The sequence below is a fragment of the Neoarius graeffei genome, chromosome 7 (genome assembly GCF_027579695.1).
Source record: "Neoarius graeffei isolate fNeoGra1 chromosome 7, fNeoGra1.pri, whole genome shotgun sequence".
Taxonomy (NCBI): Eukaryota; Metazoa; Chordata; class Actinopteri; order Siluriformes; family Ariidae; genus Neoarius; species Neoarius graeffei.
In genome coordinates, this window is record NC_083575.1 from 39237154 (window position 1) to 39252602 (window position 15449).

A 15449-nucleotide genomic window follows, 5' to 3' on the forward strand; every position below is an offset into this window, starting at 1 on the left:
CAGGAACTGTATCAACTTGCACTGGGTTTACATATTAATTACATAGTATAAAAAAGTGTTTGTTTATTAATTAATTTCAATTTTGAAAAGATGTTCCTATTCGAAGATATAATGTTTAGAAGCGGGACAACAGCTTTTAAGTGTCAGTTCTGCCATTTTTGTTTCCGTGCCTTGCTCTTGTTCCTCTTCTTCTTTCACTTCTTGATCAGAAAACATGAAATGATTATCTGGAGACGTGTCACGAGGAATTCTGTAAAGCAATTACCGTATTTCCATTTGCTTAGTCCATTGAGAATTTGTAATTTAAATAAATTTAGTTTTTCTTCTCTTTCTTTCTCAAAAGTAAGCGGCTATTTATTTTGTACTGAGAATAGTCATTGGTGTGTCTTAAACCCCATGTTGTGTATGTTTGTTTTTGTGTGTGTGAAAAGATAAGGAGTGGAAAAGTTCAGCCGTTCATTTTGTTTATGTTGAGGCCTTCCACTTGCTCTTTTCCCTGCCTATTCCTTCACCTTATTTGGAAAGTAAATATTGAATCGGAATCGCTGTCTTTAGAATAATATTCATTCCTGTAGTGTACATTCCTCATATTTTTTCAATTATGATTTCATTGTTATTGAAGAACATGATATCCTGAATATGTAGCTTTTTCTCCCCATGCTTATGCAACAAAAGGCTGGATTCTGGATTTTCACATTTTATTATAAGAAAAAGAACTTTGAAAATCTCTGGTATTATAATAGTCTGAGCTGCATGAAATATTAAACTGTTCTTGCCATTGTTCGTGCATGTGTGTGTGTGTGTGTGTGTGTGTGTGTGTGGGTGGGTGTTGGTAGGTAGCTGCTATTATCTTTTTATTGAAATGTCTGTATTTTGCAGTTTAATTTTTGTCCTTTTTTAATTTCTGTCATCTAGTCCAACTGTAACGTAAACGATAGGTTTATATTAGTGTTTATTTCTAATACATTATTGTTTCTATAGTAACAGCTCATTTACAAGAACTTGTATTCCGGATGCGCTATATAAAGAAATAAACGTTTAAAGTGTTATTTTACAAACCGTAATGAATAATCATTGATGTGGTGAAATTTTTGTCAGGAGATGTTTGGTGTCCACACTTTGAAACAGACATGGGATTCCCAGTATGGGAAATTCTTCTTGACGGAAGAGTTGCATTGTGCAGTTTCTCAGTAAAAGGACAAGCTGTTAGAGACGGAGAGACGCTGTTGAGGGAATGAATGTTTATCACGGCGATAACTTAATAAATTGATAACTTCCACAAAAAAAAGTTGAGTTCCTGTTCCCAAGCATTAACTCTTCACTGATAAATGTGCAATGTTTCATTCATTAATAAAATAAACATTGTAATCATTGCTGTGGTTTAAGTAGAATAACACACAGTATTCTCGGTGTGTCTCTCTTTTTAGAGTTTGTTGATGCTTTGTGATGTTATTATGTTCTGGAAATCTGAGCTAGGAGTTGTGTTCCTGCATTGATTTTACAGGATGATGTTTGAAAATGTGAGCTGTACATATTATAGTAATGTTCTATTGCAGTTTAAAAGAGTATTGTTAGGGTTTACTTTAAGTATACCAATTTTACCTTGCAGTGAAAGAACCATAAACTCACCGGCCACTTTAATAGGAACTTGTTCTTGATTCTAAGATTCCTGTTCTTGGCTGGCAGGAGTGGAACCCAATGTGGTCTTCTGCTGTTGTATGCTGAGATGCTTTTCTGCTCACCACGGTTGTAAAGAGTGATTGAGTTACTATGTCATTCCTGGCAGCTCAAACCAACCTGTCCATTTTCCTCTGACCTCTCTTATCAACAAGGCGTTTGTTTCCACCCACAGAACTGTCGCTCACTCAGTGTTTTTTGTTTTTGGCACCATTCTGCGTGAACTCTAGAGACTGTTGTGTGTAAAAACCCCAGGAGATCAGCGGTTTCTGAAACACTCAAACCAGTCCATCTGGCTCAAATCAACACCCATGCCACAGTGAAAGTCACAGAGATCACAATTTTCCCCATTCTGATGTTTGAAGTGAGCGTTAACTGAAGCTCGTGATTTGTAGCTGCATGATTTTATGCATCGTGCTGCTGTCAAGGGATCGGCTGATTCGAGAACTGCATAAAACTGCAGGTGGATGGGTGTTCCTAATAAAGTGGCTGGTGTGTGTATAGACTACCGTTCAAAAGTTTGGGGTCACCCAGACAATTTTGTGTTTTCCATGAAAAGTCACACTTTTATTTCCCACCATAAGTTGTAAAATGAATAGAAAATATAGTCAAGACATTTTTCTGGCCATTTTGAGCATTTAATCGACCCCACAAATGTGATGCTCCAGAAACTCAATCTGCTCAAAGGAAGGTCAGTTTTATAGCTTCTCTAAAGAGCTCAACTGTTTTCAGCTGTGCTAACATGATTGTACAAGGGTTTTCTAATCATCCATTAGCCTTCTGAGGCAATGAGCAAACACATTGTACCATTAGAACACTGGAGTGAGAGTTGCTGGAAATGGGCCTCTATACACCTATGGAGATATTGCACCAAAAACCACACATTTGCAGCTAGAATAGTCATTTACCACATTAGCAATGTATAGAGTGGATTTCTGATTAGTTTAAAGTGATCTTCATTGAAAAGAACAGTGCTTTTCTTTCAAAAATAAGGACATTGCAAAGTGACCCCAAACTTTTGAATGGTAGTGTATATAAAACCATTACTATTTAAAGTAGGATTGTTGTCACAATGTGATGATTTTCCTGTATACATGTGTCCCATATAAGTTTTCTTCACTTTCTGAACTCCCCCTCTTCCTCCTGTGTCTCTTTTTGGAAAGCGTGCTGCTGATGGTGACCCTGCTTTTGGTGTGACTGGAAAGAAACAAAGCTGTTTCAGGTTGTATGATGTGCATTATGCTCACCACAAACTGGTGTTGGAAAAGAGCAGGGATGAAGTTTAGTACAGTATGTGATGTTTCCATATCTTACAAAAAACTATTTCTGATGAATGTCATATGGCAACATGCACATAAACAGCTTCCTTAAGGCAATAAAATGCCACGATAAGAAAATAGAATTTTCATGATATTTCTGGCTGCATTAATTCACGTCCTGATCAGGGCATTAGTTGTTTAGTAAAGTGAAGGGTCTGCTGTCATCTGTGTGTGTGTGTGTGTGTGTGTGTTGGGGGTTGGTGGCAACTTGGCATTTGTCAGCTTTACTCTTCTGCTTCAAGTCCTGATTGATGGATCATCTTCCAAAAGGTTTTCCTCAGAAAAGGTCAGACACTTAAAACTATTTGCTTAACAGCATGTCACTTTCCTTTAGAGGACCAACTAGGGAAAAGTGAGAGCGGCAGGAGGCTTACTGCAGGGTGTGGGTGTGTGAGCGCCTTGGTGGGGATGAAATGTCTCCAGAAGAATTGGATCATCTGACAATTTTGACCTTGTGGGGACATTTGGACTTTTTTTTTTGAACAAAAACTGCAGCTTTTATTTAAAAAAAAAAAAAAGAGTCAAAAGGTTTCTTTTTGGTTACTGAAGTTAAGGAAGGATTAGGCTGAGGTGTAGGCATGGCTTTAATTTATAAAACGTCGTGTGTGTGTGTGTACTTGCTACATATTGAGTACCGGAATACATTTTGGTTGGTCATCATTTCTACAAAGGGCTGTTTGAGGGTTAAGGCTTAGTTTTAGGGTTGGGGTTCGACATTTAGTTGTGATGGTTAAGGTTAGAATAAGGGGCTAGGGAATGCATTGTGTCAGTGAGTGTCCTCATAAAGACAGAAGTGAGTGTGTGTGTGTGTGTGTGTGCGCGCACACCTGCTTGAGCTTGTTTGGGTAGGAAATGAAGGAATGGGTACCTACGGTGCCAGGCTGTACGTGTCTGCTGTCTCTACAGGTTACACTCTTGTTTCAGACGCTGGCCATTAACCGAGGGGAGAATCTGAAGATTCTGTCAGTGAAGGTTAACATCCCAGACTGGGTGAAGGCTAACTTCTCTAGGTGGTGTGTGAACGTCAGGTCAGTGTCCCACCTCAAACGTATGCGTGCACACCATCTTTTTCATTCTTTTACACCATTGCTTGCTATTTTTTCCACATTGCACACTATGGTGAAAGATTACCCACATGGCTGGCATTTTCTTTGACCTCTGTGCTCTAAACTTTCATGTTGTAAACATTTTTAATTCTCTTGCAGTAGCTGCATTTGTGGCTTAACACATATTTATTGGTTGCGTCAAACAAAATTTTATTTCTCTGGCAAAAATCAGTCACACATAAAGCTCTTGAGTAGAACACACTGACACCGAAAGAACCATAAAACCCTTCCCAAAACTACTGCTCTGGAGTCTGCAAATCACTGTTAATTTTGACAAGAATTTTAAATTTACTTTCAGTCTTAGTCACTTGCTTAAAATTATAGTTGGTTTTAGTCACATTTTAGTCTTTTTTTGTTTGTTTGTTTTAGTCAAGATTTAGTCAACGGAACTCGTTTTTATTTTTAGTCAATGCTTATTCATAATTTTCTCAGACAGTTTCATGACACTGTAATGGATTTTGATGAAGGATATTTCTTCTGGCTGTAAAAATTCCCGTGAGAAGTAATTCTACCTTGAACTTGGTGTTTAGTCCGACTGTGTTACTCACTGTACTGGAGGAGCCACTTTCAAAGACTGATGGTGTTCAGTATAGGTTTGCTTTTTCTTTTAATTTAATAATTTGTCAAACGTTAATATAAATGTTTGGCCCTGATACTTCTTTATATTAACTGCTGTTGCAGTTACGAGTTCCCTCCTGCATCAGTGGTTTGGCTTGTATGGAATATGCCCCTGTTTGATATTGTAATGGTACGTTCCATTTAGCATTAGTGGATGTGGGTATTGCATTAATAGAAATAAGACGGCCAGGTTAAGAGCAACATAGTTTTCTGACTGAAATTCTAATTAATCAACTGTAATTTGTAACTGTCAATATTGGATGAGTGAAGGTTGAAGATTTTTGCTCTCCAGGAAGTTTTTCGCATCACAACTCTTACAAAAGTAACCTGCTCCGTAAGCGACCGAGAGAAACCGAAGAAGAGCCACTACGTGTACTACTTTCATGTATTATATAAAAATGATTGCCTAAGTAGGTTGTCTGCCTGAACAGAGCCAGCGGTTTTGTCTCGTCTTTACTCATCCAGGCATAGTGAACAGAGATTTCACAATAATTTTTGTTTTCATTTACATTGTCATTATAGTTTAGTCATGAAATAAAAGATAGTGAATGAATACTTATGGTCAGTTTTCGTTGACGAAATTAACACTGCTGCAAATGGAAATCTGTCAAAGTAATTGTTGTCTAAATGTGTGTGTGTGTCATGTTTTGTAGGTGGAGGCCACAGGGGTTTGCACGTCCAGAGCTGATGAAAATTTTAAATAGTGCTATCGAGGACTCTTATAAGAGACTTCTACTGCCTTTGCTCAGCAGAAGCTACAGGTACAGTATGCTCTGATCATTTTCAACAAAAATCGAAAAACAAGTTGTTTTTTTTTTTTAAAGCTTTTAATTGAAATCTCCACCCTGAATGACCAGAATATTAATCGTTGTAATTAACATTTGATCTTCAGTGGCGTCCAAGATTTATTTTGTAATGGAATTCTGAAAAGACTTCAGTTTAAAAATCTTTCATCGACATGTTGCTCTAAAGTGTTTTCACTTTGGTTAATCTTTACCTAAACACACTGATGCAGCAGCGCTTTAGTCCCGTAGTCTGTTCAGCTCTCTCGCCTGCATGCTCTGCTCAAACGGATCAAGTTCCAACGTTTCAACTAATGGTAATAAAGTTGCCTGCAGTTTTGCGCTTACCGTATTATCATTAGCTAGCCGAGACTCAACAGTTTTGTTGTTGCTGCGTTAAATTATGCAACATTAAGTCCAGTGTTTGCGGTCTTTACTACTACTGTGTTGGATTTCGCATTAATATGGCACTGAACATCACAGGAACATAGTTTAAAGTGCCATTCCACCATTGGATGTATTCTTTGGCATAAAATACAATATATTTTATGACAACATGACTAGACAGAGAAATCTTTTAGCTTCAAAATGATATATCAAGGCGGCACGGTGGTGTAGTGGTTAGCGCTGTTGCCTCACAGCAAGAAGGTCCTGGGTTCGAGCCCCGTGGCCGGCGAGGGCCTTTCTGTGTGGAGTTTGCATGTTCTCCTCGTGTCCACGTGGGTTTCCTCCGGGTGCTCCGGTTTCCCCCACAGTCCAAAGACATGCAGGTTAGGTTAACTGGTGACTCTAAATTGACCGTAGGTGTGAATGGTTGTCTGTGTCTATGTGTCAGCCCTGTGATGACCTGGCGACTTGTCCAGGGTGTACCCCGCCTTTCGCCCGTAGTCAGCTGGGATAGGCTCCAGCTTGCCTGCGACCCTGTAGAAGGATAAAGCGGCTAGAGATGATGAGATGATATATCAAACATAATTTTTTGACAACGACAAGTATATTAATTTTGCGACCAAAGTCACCTACCCTTTTAATTTCCGCGCGGTAGTGAAACGTGATGTCATCGGCAGGTTCCCCTTCTTGTGTACCACGTGTCGGTCTATTTTTAGACCAGGAAACCCCTAAAATGAGAGAGTCATTTCTCCTCATATATGGGGGCCAAAAAAATTGCGAAAAATTTTGAGTTAATCTTTCAGTTAGCTAGATTTATTGGTATTAGCTAGATTTATTGGTATTTTTAGCGCGTTCTATCCGCCATTGCTGATAATATGTGCCACGTCACGTGGTACACAAGAAGGGGAACCTGCCGATGACATCACGCGCGGAAATTAAAAGGGTAGGTGACTTTGGTCACAAAATTAATATACTTGTCGTTGTCAAAAAATCATGTTTGATTATATCATTTTGAAGCTAAAAGATTTCTCTATCTAGTGATACCATTTATATATGTTGTCAAAATATATTGTATTTTATGCCAAAGAATACATCGAATGGTGGAATGGCACTTTAAGGAATCTAGAGGAACATGGTTTACTTTTGTTTTTCGGATCTAGCAGTGAACGATCATCAGACGTTTTTCTCTTCTTAAATTCTACTGTAACTGTGCTTGCAATGTCCCCCTGTGATCTCAGAGCAACAGACAACTGCTAACTTCTCAGGGATAATGCAAATACAGCACCAACCAACATGTTAGCGCCAGACTCGCTAAGCACAACCCAAGTATTTCAGTATAAACATATGTCGTGTGTTTCAGGTTGGAGGTTTCCTTTAAATTCAAAAGTACATATCATGCATTTAATTTTTTTTCTTGCTTGGTTCTGCTTTCTTTTTTTTTTTTTTTGGTAATCACTTTCTGTCTCAGGACCAAGCTGACCACAAGTGCGGAGAAGGAGTCTGTTGTTATGTTTGTACGTAATCTCCGGCAGCGGCTGTTGGTGTGCCCTGTGCGTGGGCGTGTCCTCATGGGTGTAGATCCTGGATATCGCCATGGCTGCAAACTGGCAATCCTCTCACCCACCAGTAAGACTGCACTGTGCTGATGATGTCTGCTTTCCTAAATTATATATTTATGTCTTAAAATGGGGAATTTGCTTGTTTTTAGAGAATGTGGAAATGTTCAGTGCGTGTATGTTTGTGCTATGTTTTTTTTGTTGTTGTTGTTGTTGGAAGGTTTCTGGGGTATTGATTGGAAGGTTTAAAGATGGATGGAAAAACTGTTTTGTCAAATACCAGAAATGGAATCTTACATATTTGAAAATAAGCCAAGATCTACAGTACCAGTCAAAAGTTTTGACACCTATTTATTTGTAGGTTTTTCTGTATTTTGACTCTTTTCTACATTGTATAACAGTACTAAAGACATCAAAACTATGAAATAACATCCATCCATCCATCCATTATCTGTAACCGCTTATCCTGTGCAGGGTTGTGGGCAAGCTGGAGCCTATCCCAGCTGACTATGGGCAAGAGGTGGGGTACACCCTGGACAAGTAGGGCTGATGCATAGAGACAAACAACCATTCACACTCCCATCTCTGGTCAATTTAGAGCCACCAATTAACCTAACCTGGGGGAAACCGGAGCACCCGGAGGAAAACCACGGAGACACGAGGAGAACATGCAAACTCCACACAGAAAGGCCCTCGCCAGCCGCTGGGCTCGAACCCAGGACCTTCTTGCTGTGAGGCAACAGTGCTAACCACTACACCACCATGCTGCCCTATGAAATAACATACGGAGCATGTATGAAATTATGTGGTAAACAAAAAAGCGTTTCAAAAAAACAAAATATGCTTCATATTTTCGATTATTCAAAGTAGCCAGCGTTTACCTCGATGACGTTTTGCACACTTTTGGCATTCTCTTAACCAGCTTCATGAGGTCGTCACCTGGAATGCTTTTCAATTAACAGGTGCCTCGTCAAAAGTTAATTAGTGCAATTTCTTGGCTCCTTAATGCATTTGAGATTGAACAGTAAATAATAAAAATAGAGTAAATAGCCCTATTCCACAACTGTAATAATCTATATTATGTCAAGAACCGCTGAACTAAGTAAAGAGAAACGACATCCATTATTACTTTTAAGACATGAAGTGTCTCATCTCATTATCTGTAGCCGCTTTATCCTGTTCTACAGGGTCGCAGGCAAGCTGGAGCCTATCCCAGCTGACTACGGGCGAAAGGCGGGGTACACCCTGGACAAGTCGCCAGGTCATCACAGGGCTGACACATAGACACAGACAACCATTCACACTCACATTCACACCTACGGTCAATTTAGAGTCACCAGTTAACCTAACCTGCATGTCTTTGGACTGTGGGGGAAACCGGAGCACCCGGAGGAAACCCACGCGGACACGGGGAGAACATGCAAACTCCACACAGAAAGGCCCTCGCTGGCCACAGGGCTCGAACCCGGACCTTCTTGCTGTGAGGCGACAGCGCTAACCACTACACCACCGTGCCGCCGACATGAGGTGTCTCTTTTTAATTAATAAAAATAAAGAAAAAATGTTAGGTTCAAAGTGCGTCCAAACTTTTGACTGGTACTATACATCCTTTACAACTGTGTGCTTCCAACATTGTGGCAACAGTTTGAGGAAGAACCACATATGGGTGTGATGTTGAGGTATCCACATACTTTTAGTCATGTAGTATATTTATTTACGGCATCTTTAATATATAAAATATCTTTGAAGGCAACTATAAATAGCATGCATTACATAAGTAAATGTTTTATTTAATACTTTAGTTTTAGGTGTATTCTATGATTCATAATCTTTGTGCTTGTAATTTAGCATGGTAATTGGTATTACGCTTAAAATTGATGTCCGTGTCCATGAACTGGATAGTTGTTGAGTTAATTCTGAAATGGTTAGAAATGTAACGAGCTTTGCCCTGGCATTTTGAACAGTAGTATTTGATTGGCTAGCATGAGGGGCATGCACACTGTAGCATCTCTGTGGGCGTGGCTCCACGCTGGGCACAGTGCATGGTCACCTCGCAGGTGGCTGATCGGCCTGGTGGGTGTGTGTCAGTTGGCTTCACCATGCGTTGCCCTCTGCCCTTTAGCAGCACCACATGCATCTGTACACTTTGTGCCGGACTCAGCTTGACCGTGACAGGTCTGTGGGTGTGCCATCAAACGGACTTCTGCTCTCTGACACTGTCCAGGAGGATTAGTGTCTCTCAAAGCAGGAACATATAGAGCAGTGGTGCAGTCTGTCCTGGAGGGATCAGGGCAATCCATGGACTAGAAAAGAGAATGGGAAGAGTAGAAAAGACGAAGGGTCATTTGTGAGACAAATTTTAAATGTAAATTTTGTTGCAGACAAGTATTCCCCCCCCTCCCCCCTTCCTACTGTCTCTCACACTGGATTCATACTCTTGTATGTTTTTTTTTTTTGTCTTTGTGACTTCTCAGGTCAGATCTTGCACACAGATGTGGTGTACCTGCATGGCTCAGGCAGGAATAAAGAGGCTGACAAACTGCGCCACCTCATGCTTAAACATAGGTACTGTAATTTGGAAAACTCTTCTTGATAAGCGTCTCTACTCTTATTCTTGGCTTCTTTGCCTGTGATCATCCAGTGTTTCCAACAGACCAGGTAGCAATTTGTGGTGCTCCACTGTGCCGATGAGGGAATCGTGCGCGGTGGTGTCGTGGCGGTTGGTGGAGTCGGTCATTGGGGTGTATGCAAAGTGTTTACAGCGGGCGGTGTTCAAACACACAGTATTTTTCTTCAGAGTCACCTGCTGGGACTATTTTAAAGCTACAAGAAGCATTTGAGATTATTCAGTTCAATCTAAATGCTTTTAAGTTCTTTAAGAGAAGACAGCTAAAACAATTTTTTACCAGAACACTGCCTGGTTTCATTCCTCGACCCAACTTTACATTACAGGGCAGGCCATTAGTTTGCTGGGCTTGATGTTGGTGGAAAACCTGTCTTTTAAATTTATGAATATTACTCACCAAAATTGAAGTTAAAGTTTAGTTTTTACCTTAGTTTTTTGCCTTTTTGGTGGCAATCTTTCAATCATTCTTTAGTTGACATTCAAGGACTAAATCGCAAAAAACAAGCTGGAGGTTTTTATTTTAAATATTGAACTCAACACTTACCTCAACCAATACTAAAATGAAATAAATAGTATAATGTAACAACAAAATAATAATAAAATAGATAGCATCAACTAGGCATCCCCGTGAGTATAACAACATTTTATTAAGGCTAGTGGGAAATCCTTATTTATTGTGAATTAATAACTTGCATGAATGCTGAAGCGGGATAAATGGGATAATGCAATAAGGCCGGTTCCTCGCGTCAAGCTGCTACTGTATGCATCAAAATTGGTTTGTAGCCTGACTCGGGGATGTCCGTTTCATGTAAACCAAGAAGGCTATGATAAAGCTCATCACGAGCACGACGTAGGCTACCTTTTAAAATTAAGGGGTTGGAAGGCGAATCGGGAAGGCTGCTTTATTTTTAATTAGCCTAACAGGCCTACTTGCAGTCCGGGTATATGCGCAACGGCAGGCCTGTGTACACGCCTCTCCGTCTCTCTCTCTCTGTCTCTGTGCGCGCGCGCACATGAACGAGAAGAAAGAGCACTATGAATGAATGGAACGATACGCAACGGAAATTTTTTTTTTTCCCAAAATCGCGAGTTTGATTGTGTGGCGATAGGAATCCATTGTGTAGCGCTGCGCCACACAATGGTCTATGTATGGGGAACCCTGTCATCTTTACAATCTGAGTGAATTAGACAGGCTTTTTCACAGCCTCTTTATTGCAGTGGCTAAACCGAATATTTATATGCGAGATGAATGAAGCCTATCATTATGTAAAAGGCAATACAGAAAGAAAGAAAAGAAAGCACAACTTTTATTCATCACACACTTGTGAAATTTCCTCACTGCATTTAACCCATCTGAAGCAGTGAACACACACATGCGCGCACACGCAATGAGCACTCACACATACCCAGAGCAGTGGGCAGCCATGCTAACAGCGCCCAGGGAGCAGTTGGGAGTTAGGTGCCTCGCTCAAGGGCACCTAACCGTCCCATATTAGCCTAACCTGCATGTCTTTGGACTGTGGAGGAAACCCACGCAGACATGGGGAGAACATGCAAACTCCACACAGAAAGGCCCTTGCCGGCCGCTGAGTTCGAACCCAGAACCTTCTTGCTGTGAGGCGACCGTGCTAACCACTACACCACCGTGCCACCCGTATTGTTGTTCTAACAGCCTTGTTGTCATGAATATGAAATACGTGCAAAAAAAAAAAAAGAACATTGCTTAGTACACTTATACATTTTCTTTTAATGTTTTGTTTATTTCTTCTGCCTTACTGGAAAAGATGTAGTTGTCTTTAAAAAAAAAAAAAAAGTTAGATAATTTATTGTATGCCCTGTTTTACTTTAACAACATAATTTCTCTAACATTTGACGTTTAAGTAACAGGATATTAAGTCATAGACCACTTTTCAGATAAAAACACAATTGAGTTTTCTGACAGGCTGCAGATGGTGGTCACGTCAAATACAGATTTGATGTTCCTCAGAGTTTTGCACAGTACTGTATATTTGGAGATGATTGACATCTCCTAATCTACACTATATGGCCAAAGGTATGTGAAGACCTGACCATAACAGCCAGATGTGGTTCTTCACATTAAACTCTTGCCACAAATGTAGAAGAATGGTCTAGAATGTCTTCGTATGCTGTAGTATTAAAAATTTCACTGGAATTAACAAGCCCAAGCCTGTTCAAGCATATCACTGCATCTGTGTACAAAGCCAGGTCCGTGAAGAAATGATTTTCCAACGTTGGTGTAGAAGAAGTTAAATGGCCTGCACAGAGCCCTGTCACTACACTGTAAAAAAAAAAATTAGTCAAGCCAACTTAAAAATGTAACGCAACCTGCTGCCAAAGGATTTTGAGTAAACTCAACTCCGGGCCAAATAGTTGTGCTGACTTGCTCTTTTAAGTCGACACAGATGAGTATTTTATGTTGACCTTACTTTATTTAGCAAGTTCAGTACATTCAAATTGTGATGTTGAAATAATCATTCCAATTAACTTGGAAAAGCAAGTTGGCACAAAAAACATTAAGTTATCCTAAATTCTTCTTCTTTTTTTTTTTTTTTTTTTAAGATTTTTTTGGGGGCTTTTTCCACCTTTATTGAATAGGACAGTGTAGAGACAGGAAATGAACGGGAGAGAGACGGGGAGGGATCGGGAAATGACCTCGGGTCGGAATCAAACCCGGGTCCCCGGATTTATGGTATGGCGCCTTATCCACCTGAGCCACGACATCCCAAAATGTTCTTTTAAGTTCACATAGAGTATTTTATGTTGAGTTGACTTGACTTGCCTTTAGAAGTTCAGTCCAACAAACAGTTTAGTTGAAATAAATAGAAATAATAATGCCAATTAAAGGAACAGTCCACCGTACTTCCATAATGAAATATGCTCTTATCTGAATTGAGACGAGCTGCTCCGTACCTCTCCGAGCTTTGCGCGACCTCCCAGTCAGTCAGACGCGCTGTCACTCCTGTTAGCAATGTAGCTCGGCTCAGTATGGCCAACGGTATTTTTTGGGACTGTAGTTAGATGCGACCAAACTCTTCCACGTTTTTCCTGTTTACATAGGTTTATATGACCAGTGATATGAAACAAGTTCAGTTACACAAATTGAAACGTAGCGATTTTCTATGCTATGGAAAGTCCGCACTATAATGACAGGCGTACTAACACCTTCTGTGCGCTTCGACAGCGCATTGATATCTGAGCTCCGTATCAATGCGCTGCCGAAGCGCGCAGAAGGTGTTAGTACGCCTGTCATTATAGTGCGGACTTTCCATAGCATTGAAAATCGCTACGTTTCAATTTGTGTAACTGAACTTGTTTTATATCACTGGTCATATACACCTATATAAACAGGAAAAACGCGGAAGAGTTTGGCTGCATCTAACTACAGCCCCAAAAAATACCGTTGGCCATGCTGAGCCGAGCTACATTGCTAACAGGAGTGACAGCGCGTCTGACTGACTGGGAGGTCGCGCAAAGCTCGGAGAGGTACGGAGCAGCTCGTCTCAATTCAGATAAGAGCATATTTCATTATGGAAGTACGGTGGACTGTTCCTTTAACTTAGAGCAAGTTGGCACATCATGGTTCTAAGTTGAGTTTACTCAAAATCCTTTGGCAGCAGGTTGCGTTACATTTTTTAAGTTGGCTTGACTTTTTTTTTTTTTACAATGATTTAGTGTGCATTACATTTTTTAGTTAACACAAACCTCTCAACACTTAAGTTCTACTTCACTTTGCCTATTATTACACAAACAGAAACAAATACCGACATACAAGGAGGGAATTCCCTGGCCTCTGTTGAGGAAAGCTTAGTCTATACAACGTCTCGTGTCAGTTTCCACAGACTTCTCACTCCACCCGACCGGTGAAACTTTCGAACTTGTGAAGTGCGCATGCGCAGTGGCATCGGTTAAGGGGTGTCAATCAGCACCTGAATATATAAGTTCACTTAATTTTCCAATTCCTATGAACTTGTGGCAAAGGAAAGGCGTCTCAACTTTTTTTTTTTTAGTTACTTGGACAGTTAGAAGGGAAATTTGTTCATTCAACTTAGAATCCTTTTATTCACTCAACAATTTTGCAAGTTACATTTTTTACAGTGTAGTGTTAATCGGATGACGAATACAGTACTGTGCAAAAGTCTTAGGCACATGAAAAGAAATGCTGTCAACCAGAAATGGCTTAAAAATAATGAAATGAAATGTTTCAACATTATAAACAGCAGTAAGCCATAATAAATGAAATAGTCGATTATTTGGTGTGAGACAACCGTTTGCTTAAAAAAAAAAATCGTAGTCTCCGGTACAATGAGTGCAGTTTGATAAGGAAATGAGCTGTAGGTTTTACTGAGCATCTTACAGAACCAGCCGCAGTTCTTCTGGACACTTTGGCTGTTACACTCGCTTCTTCATTTTGCACTAAAACCCAGCAGCCTTCATTATGTTTTCTTTTTTAATAGGAAAAGTGCTCTCTGATGTAATATGCTGCTCAGATACAAACTTTTAATTTTGTACTGGAAAGCAAATGCTTGGAGTTTGTATGGGGTTAAAAAAAAAAAAAAGTGTGCCAAAGACTTTTGCACAGTACTTTGTATTTGCATGAAAAGTGTGGTGGCACAGCGGTGCAGTGGTTAGCACTGTCGTCTCACAGCAAGAACGTTCTGGATTTGAACCTGATGGCTGACTGGGTCCTTTCTGTGTGGGTTTCCTCCGGATGCTCTGGTTTCCTCCAGCAGTTCAAAGACGTGTAGATTAGTTCAGCTAAATTGCCCACAGGTGTGAATGAGAGTGTGAATGGTGGTTCATCTATGTTAACCCTGAGATAGATTGGTGACCTGCCCAGGGTATAGACCCCTTTCACATGACGTCACCGCGCCGCGAGATTTTGTTAGGCGCCATATTGGAAGACCAAGTACATGCACTCACAATATAAAACAAAGTACGAGCGAGAGTAAAGTGACACGATGGATGATAATTCTGGTTATGTGAGTACATTACCAGCTGCAGAAAGGGCACGGTATGTGGAGAAACTGGCTGTGATTGATGGGTTTGACCCATATGATAAGACTCGCAGCAAGGGAGAATGGAAACATAAGGAGGACCTGACACCAATTCTGCCATCTGTTTGCTACCCAGACATTGTAAACTATTTGTTGTTTACACCCAGTGCCTACACTCAGTGTTCGAACTATGCCGATATTTTCGGGGGGGGTCCCTTTTTTTCCCTTGGGGGGGGTGCTTGCGCTTGTCTCGGAGCGCAGATCTCCAAACGCACATATCACGCGGACTCCACACACGCATCGCGTCTGAAGTCATAACTCATCAGGGGAAATCGTGTCCGCATTGGCATGTTCAAAAAACAA

At 40.4% G+C, this 15449-nt stretch overlaps 1 protein-coding gene across 2 annotated transcripts in view; it reads left to right on the top strand.

Moving 5' to 3' along the window:
• srbd1 (S1 RNA binding domain 1) overlaps window positions 1–15449 on the top strand; it is a 129542-nt gene that overhangs the window by 36427 nt on the left and 77666 nt on the right. For both annotated transcript variants that reach the window (XM_060925610.1, XM_060925611.1), the window contains 4 exons: window positions 3921–4024; window positions 5374–5481; window positions 7358–7515; window positions 9920–10010. In XM_060925610.1, the coding sequence (XP_060781593.1) occupies window positions 3921–4024; window positions 5374–5481; window positions 7358–7515; window positions 9920–10010 (461 nt within the window). The remainder of the gene's footprint in view (window positions 1–3920; window positions 4025–5373; window positions 5482–7357; window positions 7516–9919; window positions 10011–15449) is intronic.